Source organism: Akebia trifoliata, chromosome 8, assembly GCF_017979445.1.
Source record: "Akebia trifoliata isolate Shusen 1 chromosome 8, ASM1797944v1, whole genome shotgun sequence".
NCBI lineage: Eukaryota > Viridiplantae > Streptophyta > Magnoliopsida > Ranunculales > Lardizabalaceae > Akebia > Akebia trifoliata.
The window spans coordinates 44,151,355-44,167,861 of NC_141382.1; the positions used below are offsets into that span (position 1 = coordinate 44,151,355).

Genomic DNA, 16,507 nt, shown 5'->3' on the forward strand with positions numbered 1-16,507 from the left:
AAGAAAAAAGAAGTTATTATTCACTTTGGATTGTAATTTAAAATTTGAAAGTTCATTACCCATTCATTTTTTAAATTATTTATTAAATCTGATGCAGCCATAAAATTGTAGCTTACAAAGGACGTTAACTTTAAAATAAAAAAAAAAGATTGGAGAAGATGAATGTGTTATGAAAAACACTTCTTTACTAATTAGTAAGAAAATTTTCTTACCCTATCATCTTGTGGCATCCAAAAACAGGATTGTACATAACAGAATTCTAAGAACTTTGAAAAGAAAATTTTCTAAAAAAAAACTTATTTTTCACTATAAATTTTAATTTTAAATTTGGAAGGTTGGTAACAATTTATTTTCAACACAATTGATCAACTCAAAAAGATTAATTTTTTTTTTAAATCAAAGTTTTCCCATGAAATCTAAAGTGTTGTGATGTTGGAATGCCAATGTGGTGATTCGCGTGGGCCTAACAACCCTTGGTAAGATTTGAAATCTTACTAAATAGTCATGTTAGCCTATACTACCGTATATGTGTTTATGTTCATACAAAAACTTAGTATATATTAAAAAAATAATGTTATGATGGTTATATGGCATAAGATGGTTGCATGCCTACTAACTTAGTTGAAAAGACAATTATAAAAGCACCCCACAAATTAATATGGGCAACCCACATCATAACTGAATTATTTTATCTTATATAGGTTAAAAATTTCAGAACAAGTTGATTTTTGGTAAGGATAATCTCCAAACCATAAAGATCATCCTCATAAAAAATCAGCTCATTTCGAAACTTTTAACCCATATAAGACAAAAATAATTGGACTATGGTGTGGGTTACCCTTATTAATTCATGTGGTGCTTTTATAATTACCCTAGTTGAAAAGAATTATTATTTCATTTTATGTTTCACATTCTTTTAGATGCACTAGGTGATGTTTCAATTATCCAGTTTCTTCTAAATGTTTTTATTTACTATAATTGACATATTTTCAATTAGGGTATTTCAATAATTTTAAAAGGCATTGATTCACGGATGAATTTAGGGTGAGGTATTTCAAAGTGTGAGGGTATTTAAGTCTTTTGACAAGTACTTATTCATCTAAATGCTATCTTTTGTTGGTCCCTCATTAATGACAACGGTCAAGGGATCTATGTCATCAATTTGAACATGTGGGGGTATCTCTAATATTCATCAAAATGTAGGGGGGTTATGTCTAAATCACTCTTAGTTTTTCGCCCTAATTGGGTGAAAACGGAATTCTTAACGGCGTTGGTACCTATTTTGTTAGATTTAGTGTCACGTGACATTGAAGCCTAGCACGGACGCCAAATCCTTCGGATTTAGGTTGTCAGTGGGTTGGATTGTCCCGATTCGGAACTATATCGATAAGTCTAGGTTGGATCCGGATTATATTTGGATCGGGTCAAATCCAACCTAATCATATATTTATGTAAATATATAATAAAATTATACATTTTATATCAATATATAAGATATGGTATAAGTTCTTTATTGGATCCAGTGTCCAAACTCCAATCTGATAAGTATTTAGATCGGATACTTATCAGAACCCAAATCCTACTTCCAGACTCTCAGTTATCATATCAGAATGGATCAAATATTTTACCTGATCCGATCCACTAACGGCCCTACTCTGGTATTCAAGCAACGAGGTATCTCCAATTGATCCCCCATTTAAATCCAACGATTCTAATTGTTTTCAGTTATTTTATTTATTTACGTCATAATAAATAGGAAGAAAAGTGGGTAATATAGAAGGAGAAACCCAAAGAAGATGAGAGAACCAGAACAGAGAAAAGAAGTGAGAGAAAGAGAGAGAGATTTTGATCTTTAGTTGCTAGACAAAGAGAGAAAAATAAGAAAATTAATCTGGGTTTTCTTCAGTTTGAAGATATCTTCTCATTTTCTTCGGCAAGAATCTTATTTCTGGACGTTTTTGCTGTTCTGCAATGGAGTTCGCTCTTTGTAAGTTTTTTTTTCTCTCTCTTTTTTTATTTATTTTTATTATTTATTGTTATGTATTTTCTCTAAAATCTATTGTTTTGCAGGTTAATCCAAAAGGGTTTTTGATTTTTTTTTTTTTCGATTTGGGTTTCTCTGCAACAAGCATAGATCTTGAGGTAAGCAATGTTTTTCTCCCCTCAGAGAAAGATTCCTTTAAGTTTTCGATTTTTTTTCTCCTTGGTTTTGGATTCTTAGAAGAAACTCCAAATGGGTATCTAAAAATCTTGGTTTTTTTTTCTAAAGGTCAGAGATGGAGAAGGAAGAAGGGAAAAACCAAATAGCAGCAACGAGTACAAGAGTTACAGAACCAGATTTTCTATTACAGTGGGGAAATCGAAAAAGGCTTCGATGTATGAAGGTGAGATACGAAGATGTTTCAGACAAATCCGATGGCAGTGGTGTAATCAGGAAGAAAATCACCTCTCGAATCGATCGCCGTGTCATAATATCCGACAAAGAAACACCTTCTTCTCTCTCACCCAATCGCCTCATCAACAAGTAAGGGAAAAAAAATCAGAAACCCCATGAAAGAAATTTCAAGTTTTCAATATAAAAAGTCAAAATTTTATTTCTTTCTGTTTGGTTCTCAGGAACACTGATTCGGCAACGCTTCGATCGATTGTTGCGAGTGAGAATCGGAAATCTGAGTCGTGTTCTCCAGAGAAAGATCGGTACTACACGACGAGAGGATCGTTAATGGGTTTCCAAGAAAATGAGAAGATTTTGATGGAGGCTGGAGGGGAAGATAAAGGGATTGTTTGGCCAAGACTTTTTATTTCGTTATCAAGTAAAGAGAAAGAAGAGGATTTCATGGCCATGAAAGGGTGTAAACTTCCTCAGAGACCCAAGAAAAGGGCTAAGTTCATCCAAAGGAGCTTACTTGTAAGTCTCGACATCATACCCAGATTCCAGAACCCCTTTTTCTCCTTATATAAACCAGAAAAAAATCATCTTTAAAACACAAATTCCCCCCTTATTTGTTTTTTTTTTTTTTCTTCTTTCTTGCTGGGTTTCTTTAGATTTATCTTTTTTTTAACAAATGAAAATTGGTGGGGGATTTGTGCAGTTAGTGAGTCCTGGTGCATGGCTGTCTGATCTTTGCCAAGAAAGGTATGAAGTGAGGGAGAAGAAGGCTTCAAAGAAGGTATATATTGTTATATATGGATTTAATCTCTGTTTGTTTTTGTTTTTATTTTTCTGGTTCGATTTTGTTTTTGGATTTATGAGGATTACAGATTTGTTAAAGAATGGGTCTCCTCTGATTTGTTTCTATGATGCAGAGTCAGAGACCAAGAGGATTGAAAGCTATGGGAAGTATGGAAAGTGATTCTGAATGAGTAGAGAATAGAGACACAAAGGGGGCATTTGTTTTGATGTTTTTGATTTTTAATTTTTTTATTTCAAAGGAGAGAAATTGTTAGATTACTGAAGAGGAGAAGAAGATGAAAAAAAATTGGAAAGAAGGGCTAGAAAATTTTAGTTTTTTGTGCTTATGGGCTTGTCTTTCCTTGGGTTTAAAGGAAATAAAATTCTCTTTTTTATGTCTTAAATTCAAAAAAAAAATTTCCTCTATTTGAAGTTTTCTTTCTATTCTAACGTGCACCAGATCACAATATCGAGTTAAACTGGGGTTTTGAACTTTGGATCAATTTTGGGTTTATTATTTATTTAGTTTTTGTATAAACGATGTAGAAAATTTTAATTATGATCGATGTAAAGTGAGCTTTTGTGATTATTAGGGTTATTAATCTAAGTTCATATGGAATTTGTTTCAACAGAAAAAGATCCATGGCTTGTTTGATAAATTGTAAGTCCGATTAGTCCATCAATTCGATTTCTCATTCAATTTGATAAATTGTAAGTCCGATTAGTCCATCAATTCGATTTCTCATTCAATTTTAACTTTTAACAATCAAACCAATGTTATTTTTTTCAGGTTAGTATTCATATCTGTTTTTTCTAAGTACATTCACATTCTTTTAGGTCAATTTTGGTACTTTTAGAATCACTAACTTAAAATTTTCCTCTAATTGGTTAATAGAAAGATCAACGTCAAGGAATTCTTAGGTCTTCCTCATTCTTTTAATCGTCATTTCGTTTCACTGTTGCTGATGACTTCCCAATTGGAGTTCTTGCATTTGGAAGAGATGTTGCTCGCATCCGACATCAAGTAATCTAGACTCTAAACCTAATAACTTATTCTATTGAGGATTATAGCTCTCATTATCATCATATATTTAGTTATCAAAGAAATAGAAATTAAGTAATGATCTCCATTTATGGAAACAATGTGCAAAATAGCACCATTTACAGTGGGATAAAATTAAGAGTTGTGATAATATGACACTCTGTCTGACACACAACCCCCTACACCCTCCCATCAGAAATTGTAAATCAATTACCTCGAGATACACAAGAAAATGATTTATGATTCTATATATCCTGAGGGAAATTATTTACGGTCCAGTGATGGAGAGTAAAAAGAAGGTAGACATAAACAATTGTGGCATAACTAATTTGACTTTACACAGGAAAGATCAATTATCAAGGTTAATTTTTTTTTTTTTAACTCAATAAAATTACCCATGAATTTTACAACTTCAAAAATGAATAAGATTGAATCTATAGCAAGTTAATTCGATTAGTAATAAAATGAGGTCACGAGCCAACACATTATTTGGAATATGTATGCCAAGGTTGTAACTAGCCTTACAACATCTGGTGGTAGAAGATCGAGGGAATCCAATTACAATTTTAGATATAAAGCAGTAGATAAAATTGAAGAGCAAACAATATCTAAAGGACAGCACTTTTGATATTTGGGTTCAATTATATATTGATATATTGGTAAGGACGTGAGAGACATAAAAGTATGTGAGCTTCTGACATGTGTTTCTTTTTTTGGATAGGTACTGCTTCTGGAGTGTTATCTTGTGATGGGGTAAAAAAATTGCACTACACAGTCATACTCTATCAAACTAAATGTTTAGGTTATAAAGAAAAATGTTCATAGAAGGAATGTTGCAAAGATGAGGTTGTTAAGGTTAATGATATCTCCAATAGGAGATTAAGGAAGATAACATCATTCAAAATGGTTTGGGTGTGTGTAGAGAACACCCAACAATATCCGTGAGGAAATTGTTGAGACTCAAACCAATGCTCCAAAAATACCTAAGCCTCAATGGAATGAAAAGTTTAATTTTTAACCTAAGAATTGTAACATACCCCCACACTTCAAGGCCAGCTCCCTCATTAGCCTACTTTATGACGATCCCCCCGCAGCACAGCCCCTTGGTCTACTTTCCAAGTACCAAGTACCCCTTTCTTTGTTTTCATAAGTCGTCATTTCCCAGACTAATCACGGTGGCCTACTATGGCGGACCCTTCCATATCCCATATACTACGGCGAGCTCATTTTTCCCATTTTTTTAAAAACCCCTTCCATATCCTACAAAGGAGTCTTTTTTTTTTTCCCCTCCGTAATCACCTCCCCATGACTCAAACCCTAGACGTGAGGTTGGCTCTTATACCAAATGTTAAGACCCAAACCAATGCTCCAAAAATACCTAGACATCAACGGAACGAAAAGTTTAAGTCTTAACCTAAGGATTGTAATAGACGTGAGGAGTGTTGTTAACCAAGTCAAGGGTTTCAAAACGGTAGATGAGGACTATGGTTGCAACCTAGGCGGGTTGAAGGGTATAGACCAGATTCAAGTGGCAGAGCCCTCGACCTAGCTCAACTCAACCCGAGCATCGAGCCTGAACTCATTAACCTAAACTCAGGTTGACCTCAGGCTAGGTAGTTTTAGGCGGGTTGGGGTGCATTGAAAAAGTCTAATGTAGTAATAGCAATAGAGTCATAGGCAACAAATAGATAGAAAAGATCTGTTAAAAAAGGATTTTTTTTTCCTTAACACCAAATATATGTAGCAAGAAATAATTAAAATATCTTCTTAAAATAAATAAAAATGTATAATTAATATAAAAATATTTATATATTATATTATAAAAATATATCTTTTAAGGCTGGGTTGAGTTATTCTAACCCAGGCTCAACTCATGTTCTTCATAGATGGGCAAGTGAACATCATTTTGTGTTGTGCATGCAGCTAAGGATACAAACAAACATCTTTCTGTTCATCTCTGGCATTCAGAAAACCATTGGATCTGTTGTATACAATTTTAACGTCAAAAGACCAAATTCTCAGTATTTGTTACAGAGATAGTTATAATCACAAAGCAAGTAGAAGAAGAACTAAAACCTTTTTATCCTTGTAATGAGAAACAGAGTAGGACATCGGCATTACAAGTATCGCCACTGAGTATACTAGGGTCATTCAAGAAAAGGGGTTCAGCCAAATAGAGATGTCGATTTCACAAGTATATTAAAGTAGGCACGTATTATGTGTAAACCTGCATCATATTCGGAATTAAATAAGAATCAAATTGCATAAAGATAGATAATCAATCAACAATTATGACTAGCAGAGACTCTAAAAGAAAGATGCATGCTACGAATCTTCTGTTATATGAAGTGCTGTATGATGCACTTGTATTCCTATCATATTCAATAGTAACCCCACAGCATCCACACATTAATCATTTACAGTCATTCTGAGAAAACTAAGCTCGTGCAACCAATAACACTACAAGATGGACGTGAATAAAAAATGCTAAATGCAGTGCAGGTAGTGTTAATATTCTCCATACTCTAGCCTCAAAACTTGACGTTGTGATATAGAAGGGAAAACATCAAAAGTATGACCACACAAACATTGAGAGTTCAACCAGTTTTGTAATTTGAGTCCCACAAGGTATCTTAATGAATCCTTTTGAACAGCTTCTCAGGAGACACGCTCCTAGAACGATGGGTAGTCTATTAATCATGCATACTGCCGAAATATGGATATTAGATTTACTTGGCTTGTCTGTTTCACAAAGATCTTAATGCTTTTATGCTTATTACGTTCTGGATAGTCTGTTAATCACGCATATTGCCAACAAATGGATATTAGATTTACTTGATCTTAACGCTTTTATGCTTATTATGTTCTGTGGATGTAGTTTTCATTTTCTACAAATGCTTGTAATACATGCATTGCCTGTGTACTAGGATAAGTTATTATATCATCATTGCTTGCTGGCATGCTACAAAATGCTGATAATTTAAAAATAGGGGGATTTAGGAAAATCTGGTTGGGCGTTAAGTTAAGAATTTGGGCGACAATAGGAGAGATAAGAAAATAAAATTTGATTTAGGAAAAATAGGAGATTTAGAGTATTTGGGTATAGGGTAGATTTGGTTTAAGAAATTAATGAAGTAAGGGTTAAAGAAAGTGGGGAAAGATTGAAAGGTAAAACAAAATAGGATTTGTTGATTTCAAGAATCAAGAATCAAGAAAGAAATTTCAAGAACCAAGATTTAAGAATCCAAGACTTCAAGAAATCAATAACCAAGAAAGAGATTTCTTGAAAAAAATCAAGAAAACAAAATTTATGGGTTGGGTTCTTGAAAGGATTAAAGGGTTCTTGATGGTTTCTTGATTTCTCACAAATAAAAAAAGAAGATAGATGGTAAGAAGATTAAAGAAAAGAAAAAAAAATGATATTTACTTTGGAATCACGCCAATGATTTTCATGGCATCAACCACGTTGAATGCACTAACATTCAAAAGAAAATAGAAACTTCTTGTTTATTCCATTCATTCTCCATAAATAAACCCTAATATAATGTATAAATAAATAAAATCAACCAAAAATCCTAATAAAATTAAAATACCTAATTTTCATAACTTTCTCTCTCCTAATTTTCAAACCTTAATAAACTTAAATAAAAGATAAATTAAAATTACTAAACTGCCCCTAAATATTATACTAAGACCATGGGCCAATAAAACATCAAAATAAGTCCAAAAAATATGAAAATAAAGCCCTAAAACAAAAATCTAAATAAAAACTAAAATCTACTCTTTAAGATTTGATGTCTCCATTAATTCTCCTCAACTAGAAAGATTTCGCCACTGACGAACTAAAATTGTAGTAATTCTTATCATTGGTTGCATTCCGCATTAGATGATCTCCTTGTCATTGATATCATCCTCACAAAATCAGCCCTTTCTCAAATTCTACACCTATTAAATGTGGAGTTCAACTTAACAGCAAATGAAACAGTCGATAATTTTCTAAACTTTTAATCCACTTCCAGAAAGCCCATAAATGTTTGGAATGGGTAGATTTTTTGTGAGTATGATCTCCATCTTTAGTAGATCATTATTCCCAAAAGATCATCTTTAATCATCTCCACGTGAGCCTTAAGATCGTGTTTCATTTATTGTGTCAAAAATGTGTAGACCTACCATGGAACCTACCAGAATACGTTCCAGTAAAGAGTGTTCAATGCCATTATCCAATTGGTTTGAGTCATATGGACCAACATAGGTGTCTAGGATGATGCCAACAAAACTAGAGCAAAGACTACATCAGTAATGGGAAATTGTAGTAAAAAATAGCAAGAATTATGGGAGAAAAAAACATAACCTTACAACAAATGTTACCTACAATTAGGTAAAATTTATGCACATCTCGTCGTGGTTCAGTCACTGAGTAGACTAACTTGAGACTTTAGCAGCTTGAAGCATTTCCACTATTAGAGTCTTCACATCCCTACCGAAAGAAAAGCAAGAACAAGAATAAGCAAGTCATATGAAAAGAATAATATCCAGTCAGATAATACTAACATAAAAATTTGATATTCCCTTTACAAAATTTGATATTCCCTTTACAAAGAGCTAAAACTGTTTACTTTCGATCTTCTGCGCGTCTAGGGAAAGGGATTCGAAGCTTAAACGTACTCCCTTGATAACCAGCCTAAAAAACATAACTCAAAGGTCAAAACTTCATTAGAAAAATTCATTTTTGAGTATTAAATGCATCTAAAAAATACCTCCAACTTCTTTGCTTAAAAGAAACATATAAAAAAGTAACCTATGATGCCTAAATACTTCAATGCAAGCGATGCAACAATGTCCACATGATGAGATACTAATACCAACACCAACACCAACATTGGATACTTCAAAGTTACAATATTATAGTTTTTCATTATACTCTTAGTTGTTTTTCATAGCTCCTCACACTTGTCTTTTTTTCTTAAGAGGAGGTGTGGGGAAGGTCAATGTAGCAAAATTTACCTGGAATTTGGACGGTCATTATTTTGGTGATTCTCCTCTCCAAACACAGTTCCTGACCTGGATTCAACGTCTTCCAAAATAAGGATGCTAGTTACCAATTTTATGATTCATGTTAAGGAGGTAGTGTCTTTGGATTTCAATTTTAGCAAATATTTCAATGATCGGGAGATTCAATGTCGCAAATCAAACCAATTTTATCTTTAGAGGTTTGTTGATCTCCTGTTAGTGATGATAGAAGGGTGTGGGCCTGCAATCAGGATGGAAAATTCTTGGTAAATCCTTTTATCATTCCCTTGTGTCGGTTTTCACGTTAGATTTTCCTACCTTTGGTTTGGTTTGCAAAGGTTCCTACCAAGGTTGTAGTTTTCATTTGGTCAACAGCTTTGTAATTGTCGCAAGGGATATCGTTATTGTCACAAAGTGTATCATCTTTGATGATTTTTTCTATCTTTGCAAAGCTAGTGGTGAATGTCAATCAACTGTTAATTCATTGTTCTTTTGTTCAAGAGGATCTCATTTCCTTTCCCTTCCTCATACCCCCTCGAGTTTCCCTAAATCAGTTTAATCATGGTCCCATCGTTAGAGAACCAAGCTTTAGTTTCTAGAGAAAGGATCATTTGGTATTTGAACCCCTTTGTTCTTTGTTGGGGGCTTATGTAAGGAAAGAAATAGTTTTGATTCCCTTCACTTGGTTCAGGATGTCATCATTAGTATTATTGGCTGCTGTATTTTTTTTGTCTAAAGCTTTCTAGGATTTTAAAGGCTGTTTTTAGCAGATTTTTTTTAGATGGGATTTTGTTTGTATGGGTAACAAGTAGGACCTACTAGTTTAATTTGTTTCCTTTCTCATTTTTCTGGGAGGTCTTCTTGACCACCTTTCATATTAACAAAATTCTGTTTATCAACCAATCCAAAAAAAAGGTGTTATAATAAGTTTCTTTTCTTTATAGGTATATAACATATATTTATACTATAACAATTCTTACTATAAAAACTTTGCAATAGAGAGATTTCATTATAATCAACATGATGCAAATACTGCCCCCACCCCCTGAAAAAATAAAATAATAATAAATAAATAAAATAAAAAATACTTACCATAAAAAGAAAACTAAAAAAAAATTAAAGCATTGGAATCAAGATATTATTATAGAGGACATGTGTATCCTGAATTTTGGAAAACGAGTTGTACCATAGTTTTCCATTCTAGTATCCTACCAGTATTCCTATATGGTCATCTTTGGCTTCAATCATTCATAAAAAAACTTGAAAAATAACATTAATTTCAAATGAAGTAAGTAAATTGTGGATAATGAGAAAACTGGGTCATTTCCCCAATTAGTTGTAGAAAAAATGCAAGAAGACATATGGAGTAAGCATCAAAATTACCTTAACATTGAAACCAAAACTGTCCAAGTCCAGCATGTAAGCAGAGTCCACCTGAAATTTTTGAAAGAAAGGAAGCAAAAAAGAAAGAGAAAAAAAAAAAAAAACTCTAAAAAAAATACGTTCAATTTTATGTACTTTACTAGGTCAAACATTTAATTATGCACATCACCAGTGGGAAAAATGATGGATAGAAATTTTAATGTGTAGGAAGTTTTAAATGATTCCATCCACTACCAAGATTTCTAACAGAAACTTACGACCAACCTTCTTGTTGAAGGTGATAGTGGCAAGTATCAAATCCTTAGGCATGTTACCAAAGGGATTTCACATTCTCCAAATGTCACAAATCTGCATACCTAGTTCTCAAGTTCAAATTACCTGAATGCACGTTGAATGCTGCACAATTGCTTTTGTGTCCTCTGCATGATCTCTATTCATGTGAGACTGATAACAGATAAAATGTTAGTGAAAAAAAAAACGAAAGAAAACACAATATACAGTTCAAGCTAAAGTGCAAGAGGGGACAAAAAAAAGGGAAGTCGCTGAATAAGATATGATACCGTAACAGGATTTGAAAACTGAGATATTGGATCCACTTTTGCAGCTTTGAATTCCTCTTTATCAAATTCTAAAAGGGAAATAAAGCTAACATGAGCAAACTGAATCAAAAGAATCAATATTGATGGGTAGGCATGCTGAACTGCATAGTTGAAAACTGAGATATTCTAGCACTGAGCTACCTCTCCTTATGTACTCTAAGTGTATCTATTAAATAGTTGAAGAAAACTTGAATCAAGGTAAAGATTTGCTAAAAATAATTCTTGAAATGGCACCCATACCTCCTGATCCTAATAAAGTTGTCGCAACTCCAGATACATAACGCACAACTTTTGGTTCGATACGCATAAATTGGAAGTCACCAAAGTCAACCTTTCATTGGAAAGTTCTCATTCAGTAGTCCACCTAAAATACCAGATAAAAAACACACAATGCAAATTATGAAATCTATTACAGGAGAGCAGTACATTACCCAGAAAGCGTTGGGATGCCTTCTCAAGTATGCAGTACGAACAACTTCCCTATCCTTTTTGTGAACCTAGAGAAGAATCCATATCAGAAAAGGTGAAGCATAATTTTGAAGTCCAAAAGTCTCAAAAAGTATATAAAGGGGGTCAGGTCAAGTCTGTCAGCTATGAAAATCTCTACAAAAGACAAGAAAAAGGAATAGAGGCAAATTGACAGAATCCACATTGTTTATGGATCAATGAAAACAGCCAAGAGAAGAACATACCAAAACAGCATCACCATGTACCGTGATCACTAGATCGGTCCTATCCTCAGGATCCCTCGCCACGAGTAATGAACATTTAGGATTAGCTAGGAGGTCCTACACACACCATCAAGTCTTAGACAACATTCAGGAAATAAAATAAAATAAATATATATAAAATCCAGCTGAAAGGGATTTGACGAGAAGGTTCCCAAGAAATTACAAAAATCCTTAAACCAACTAGTATACAGAAAACAAACATCATCATCATTGAAGCCTTATCCCAAAAGTTAGTGGCATATGTTGAAGTATTTGCACACATCTGAATGCCTAACAAACCTACCTATGATGTAGATATTTCATGCATGCAAAAGGTTGGATGCAGCATTCAATGGGCCCTGCCTAAAAGATCTCCTCTGGCTAAAAATTTAATCTCCAAGAAATCTTCCAATCTACAGGCATCTTTTCGGCCTACCATTAGGGCTTAATATTGTTGTGGCCATAAAAAGGTTTGAGAAAAATAGCATGTTAGGGTAGGGTCATCCATTGCAATCAAATTTTAACCATGGAGATATCCTAATGAAACCCATTGAATTTTGTCTCCCAACCCTTATCCATGTGGCTTAGGAGGTTGACACGTGTATGTGTTATGGAGGTGGGACATTTAGATCACTTATAAGTATTTCTCCAATCTAAATACCAATGCTTGAATAGTTTCAACATCATGATACAAACCTTTGTATGAACTGCCAAGCTACTAACAGCTAATATTGGAGATCCATTGGGATCACATGCAAAGTCAACCATTGACCCTGACGGATAGCCCTCATACTTCTGCGCATGAAAAGGAACAACGGATTAAGTCAAGCCTATATATATATATGTAACCATTGGTCATCACATTTAATCATTTCATCAGTGAAATGTCATGGAGAAAATGCTTATATGATCAAAAAGTGTACTCGTGCTGTTATATTATCATAGCCTCCAATGAAAATAAATTTACCATCTCCATTCCAAAGCTTCAGTTTTGAGTCTAGTAGAAGTTGTTATAAAAGCAGTGTCAGGAACTAACATCAAAACAGGTGAGGACGATTTTATGTTGGAAATAGTAATATGACCTGGCGTTAATGAACTTTTCTTGTGTTAACAGATGAGAAGAGAGCAGATGTACAGATAGTTGAGCTCTCATAACTTGGTTAAAAGGATATTCACACAATATCATCAGAGTGATTATATAAATTTCATAAACATTGGGTCCCAAGCCATGTGTGCAATGAGGGCTTTCTATGACCAAATGACGTTAAAATTTCCCCCAGTTTGCAATGAAAATTATCAGTTGCAGAACAAATGTAATATTAAGGTCTATACTAGGAAATTGTGGTTCCTTACATGGGTGTGGGTAAGATATTGATTTTGGGTTTCCTTCTCTGTGCACTCACACAAGCTTTTAGCATTCTCCAAACAGATAGAGTAACCCCATTTTATAAAAAAAAAATGGATCCTCGAAAAAAAAAGGTACAATGCAACTCTTCACTACCCTCAAATGTCTTCATGAGATGGATAAACCCAGGAACTAATCAAAGATTCCAACACTCTCTCAAAAGACTAAACTTTGATCATAATCAAAGATCATCTCCTAATGTCTCCCCCCCTCTACTTCCACACACAAACTCAATAAACCAAAATACTGGGCTTAGACCCATAGCTCAGTTGGTTTGACACATTGCAAAGAAACTTTGAAGTCGTGGGTTCAAGTTCAGCTTACCTATAATCATAACAATAATAATAATAATAATAAAATACCTGTGAAGTTTATGCCATAGTTGGGGTACGTTCATTCTGAATACTTTAGTTACTTTTAGGTACACAATATAGAAAGAAAAAAAAAAGAATAAAGATAAATCGACGCGGCAAAACATACACGGTTGTATGAGGCTGACATGTCAAGGGCACAGAACCGTTGATCTTTTCCAGGTGTATCCCGAAGAAAAAGATCTATGGTGCCGTGCCCTTGCCACATCAACCCCGTATAGACCACGTATGTTTTGCCACATCGATTTATCACGACTAAAAAAATTTGCTTATATAAGTCAATATGCATCAAAATCATGCAAATAATTTCTAACTTTGACCAGATTAGAGATTTCATTCTTAAGGTATGTCAGCATGTGTTTGACACTGAAAACTCTTAGAAAAATGGAGTGTCCTTGTTTCACATCTTGCAATGTATCTTTAGTTCATAACTAGTCACATAAACTTGAAAGACCTGAAACAAATTGGATACCTGGGAGAAAGTAGACAGCGCACCTCGAACACTATGATCTAGTACTGTCCGAATTTCTTCAATTGGACTAAGCCGAGCGGCCACCTCCTATAGTAAAAGTATAAATAAATTCACTGAATTCTGGCCTGATCACCTAATTTTAAATACTTTAATTTCAATTATAAGAACTCATTTGATGATCAAGTTTATATCTTTAATTAATTCAAACTAAAATCATAAGTACCTGATGAGCTTGAATCAGTTGATGGACGTTGGTATCACCACTAACATCTCCAGGTGAAACAGCCTATATGAAATTAAAAAGCGAAAAAATAAATCAAAATTAAACGAACAAATTCACGAATTTCATCTTTATTTTTTCTAATTCGATCAATCAAATAATACTGTAACAAAAATTAGATTAATTTACCATAGATAACGAAAAATCGAATAGAAAAAAATGAAATTAAACAAAAGTAGAGATATCTGAGACGCGAACACAAGTTCTCTGGTCACCTGATTCGATTGAGATGCAGAGGCCATGATTAGAGGTGAACGAGAAGAGAAGGGTTTGGAGATGCGAAAGCGAGCAATTGATGATCTAGTAATGGAAACGCCATTAATGCCACGTGTCAAAGGAGCAATCGAACAGCGTAGAGAGCAGGAAATTCCCATAGTCTTCATCTCCCCTCCCCCTTTTTTCTCTTTTTTATTTATTTAATTCAACAATAGTGAAGTAAAGATGCGTTGTTTCAGAAAATCAACCGATTCCGGTTTGACTCCAACGAGGCGTAACGGGTTTGGTAGCGTTAGGCGTGGTTTTTAACTCGGTATTATATTTAACTAATATATTTTCTTTAATAATTGGATAAAGAAACAATTATTAAAAGAGGGTCAAAAATTTTAATATTTAAAAAAAAAAATATTTTTTCAAAAATGATCATAAATGAATTAAATCGTTGTATAGTGCAGCATTTTAACATGTTAAAATACATTATTTTATCAAAAATGCCCTTCAAATGATTAAAACTGTTGAATTGTACAGTGAGTAACTAAATTGCTGTCCATTGACTTAATTTTGATAAATTTAAAAAAAAAAAATATTTTTTTTAAATATTAAAATATTTGACCCTCTTTTAATATTTTACCCTTGAATAAATATCAGCAACCCACCCATGGGTTGTCTAAGTGGTAAGAGCGATCACGTGAAGTGTTTATTAGGCGCACGTCACGGGTTCGATTCTCTTCTTGGGTTTTCTCATGATTTAATTGGGAGACCATGGCGGCGGATTGCTGTGATAGTACTCCCCGAGATTAGTTGTGTGCGCGCAAACTAGCCGGACACTCGGTTAACACAAAAAAAAAAAATGTCTGCCACCACAAAAGTATCAAAATATTATTTGAAAATCAACCAATATCTTACCTAGATGAGTCTAATCTCAGACAAGACAATTAGATGGACACTTTATAGTCTTGCTTGAATATCCCCAAGATCGAAATTACTCGCATGAGTCATTGCAATCTCATCCGAATTATAAAATCATAATGAGCGATAACCCTTTTGACTCAAAACATTTGTTTGAATCAAACAAATCTAGAATCTAAAATTTAAGTTTTTGCCTGAGTTGATTTTACAATCAATTTGAATTGGTTTGAGACAAATTGCAACTTTAAATGAAAAATGAGTAATTGTCAATCCCATCTCGAAGGATACAATCATACCAACACTAATGCACCAAATCGCATCAGAACTCTGCAATTAGATAGGTAATCTCTAAGGAAATGTGCTCATTGCACCCCTCCCTCTTTAACCATCCAAGGGTTGATGAGATGACCAAGACCACGTCTTAGAAACCAAAGTCTCTCGACTTCAAATCCCACCTTAGAGGCCACTCTCAAGGACTTATCGTAGAAATTATTGGTTACGTGTGCGTGGGGGGAGATTGCACGTGCCCCCACAATCAGTTCTTGCAACTTCAAAAGTGGACCTTATTTATGTTGAAAAAAATGTACGGAGACATGTATATTATGACATTGGGCTATCAATCAACCGTAAATGGTTCCCTACCCAAACCCATCCCTTCTAATGATCGGGTCAGGCCGAGCTGAATAAAAAACACCCATGTCCATAAAAGAGGAGACGGAAAAATTTTCTAAAAAATTAACAATGGATATTATTAATATTATTACTTATTAGTGTAAAGATTGTTCCAAAATGTATATTCCTGTTGTTGTACATGTTAGCACATATGAAGACTCCTTTACGTTACTAAATAGATCGTTTTGAACGCATCAATGAATTTATTGAAATATATTTTTATAGTTTTAAAAAATAATTTAATCATTCTCTCGTTTATAATTATT

The 16,507-nt window shown here is 33.8% G+C and overlaps 2 protein-coding genes across 6 annotated transcripts; one reads left to right on the top strand and one right to left on the bottom strand.

Moving 5' to 3' along the window:
- Positions 1 to 1,763: 1,763 nt before the first annotated feature.
- Positions 1,764 to 3,598, top strand: LOC147397037 (uncharacterized). Its single transcript, XM_086452437.1, has 6 exons — positions 1,764 to 1,987; positions 2,071 to 2,142; positions 2,270 to 2,524; positions 2,617 to 2,908; positions 3,093 to 3,170; positions 3,307 to 3,598. Exons 3-6 carry the CDS (start codon positions 2,277 to 2,279, stop codon positions 3,361 to 3,363), a joined length of 675 nt encoding a protein of 224 aa, XP_086308563.1. The 5' UTR covers positions 1,764 to 1,987; positions 2,071 to 2,142; positions 2,270 to 2,276; the 3' UTR covers positions 3,364 to 3,598.
- A 2,546-nt stretch (positions 3,599 to 6,144) lies between these two features.
- On the bottom strand, positions 6,145 to 14,867 carry LOC147397038 (FMN binding protein). Of its 5 annotated transcripts, XM_086452434.1 has the most exons (14): positions 14,660 to 14,866; positions 14,388 to 14,450; positions 14,165 to 14,251; positions 12,613 to 12,711; positions 11,899 to 11,994; positions 11,638 to 11,703; positions 11,447 to 11,537; positions 11,168 to 11,235; positions 10,986 to 11,051; positions 10,608 to 10,658; positions 8,831 to 8,895; positions 8,587 to 8,691; positions 6,291 to 6,441; positions 6,145 to 6,195 (listed from the first exon to the last, which is right to left on the bottom strand). In XM_086452434.1, exons 1-12 carry the CDS (start codon positions 14,825 to 14,827, stop codon positions 8,637 to 8,639), a joined length of 975 nt encoding a protein of 324 aa, XP_086308560.1. In that variant the 5' UTR covers positions 14,828 to 14,866; the 3' UTR covers positions 6,145 to 6,195; positions 6,291 to 6,441; positions 8,587 to 8,636. The 5 variants fall into 5 exon arrangements, with proteins under 5 accessions (XP_086308560.1, XP_086308558.1, XP_086308561.1 ...); XM_086452432.1 differs by having other exon boundaries at positions 6,145 to 6,441; XM_086452435.1 differs by having other exon boundaries at positions 6,145 to 6,441; positions 8,583 to 8,691.
- Between the last annotated feature and the right edge of the window lie 1,640 nt (positions 14,868 to 16,507).

Bases quoted from the DNA above. Each gene is read 5' to 3' on its own strand.
- LOC147397037 (XM_086452437.1), top strand. From the start codon at position 2,277: ATGGAGAAGGAAGAAGGGAAAAACCAAATAGCAGCAACGAGTACAAGA. The intron at 2,909-3,092 runs GTAAGTCTCGAC...GGATTTGTGCAG, and splicing joins TCATCCAAAGGAGCTTACTT to TTAGTGAGTCCTGGTGCATG. The intron at 3,171-3,306 runs GTATATATTGTT...TCTATGATGCAG, and splicing joins AGAAGAAGGCTTCAAAGAAG to AGTCAGAGACCAAGAGGATT.
- LOC147397038 (XM_086452434.1), bottom strand. From the start codon at position 14,827: ATGAAGACTATGGGAATTTCCTGCTCTCTACGCTGTTCGATTGCTCCT. The intron at 11,704-11,898 runs GTATGTTCTTCT...ATTCTTCTCTAG, and splicing joins TACATGGTGATGCTGTTTTG to GTTCACAAAAAGGATAGGGA. The intron at 8,692-8,830 runs GTAAACAGTTTT...TTCTTTCGGTAG, and splicing joins AGACGCGCAGAAGATCGAAA to GGATGTGAAGACTCTAATAG.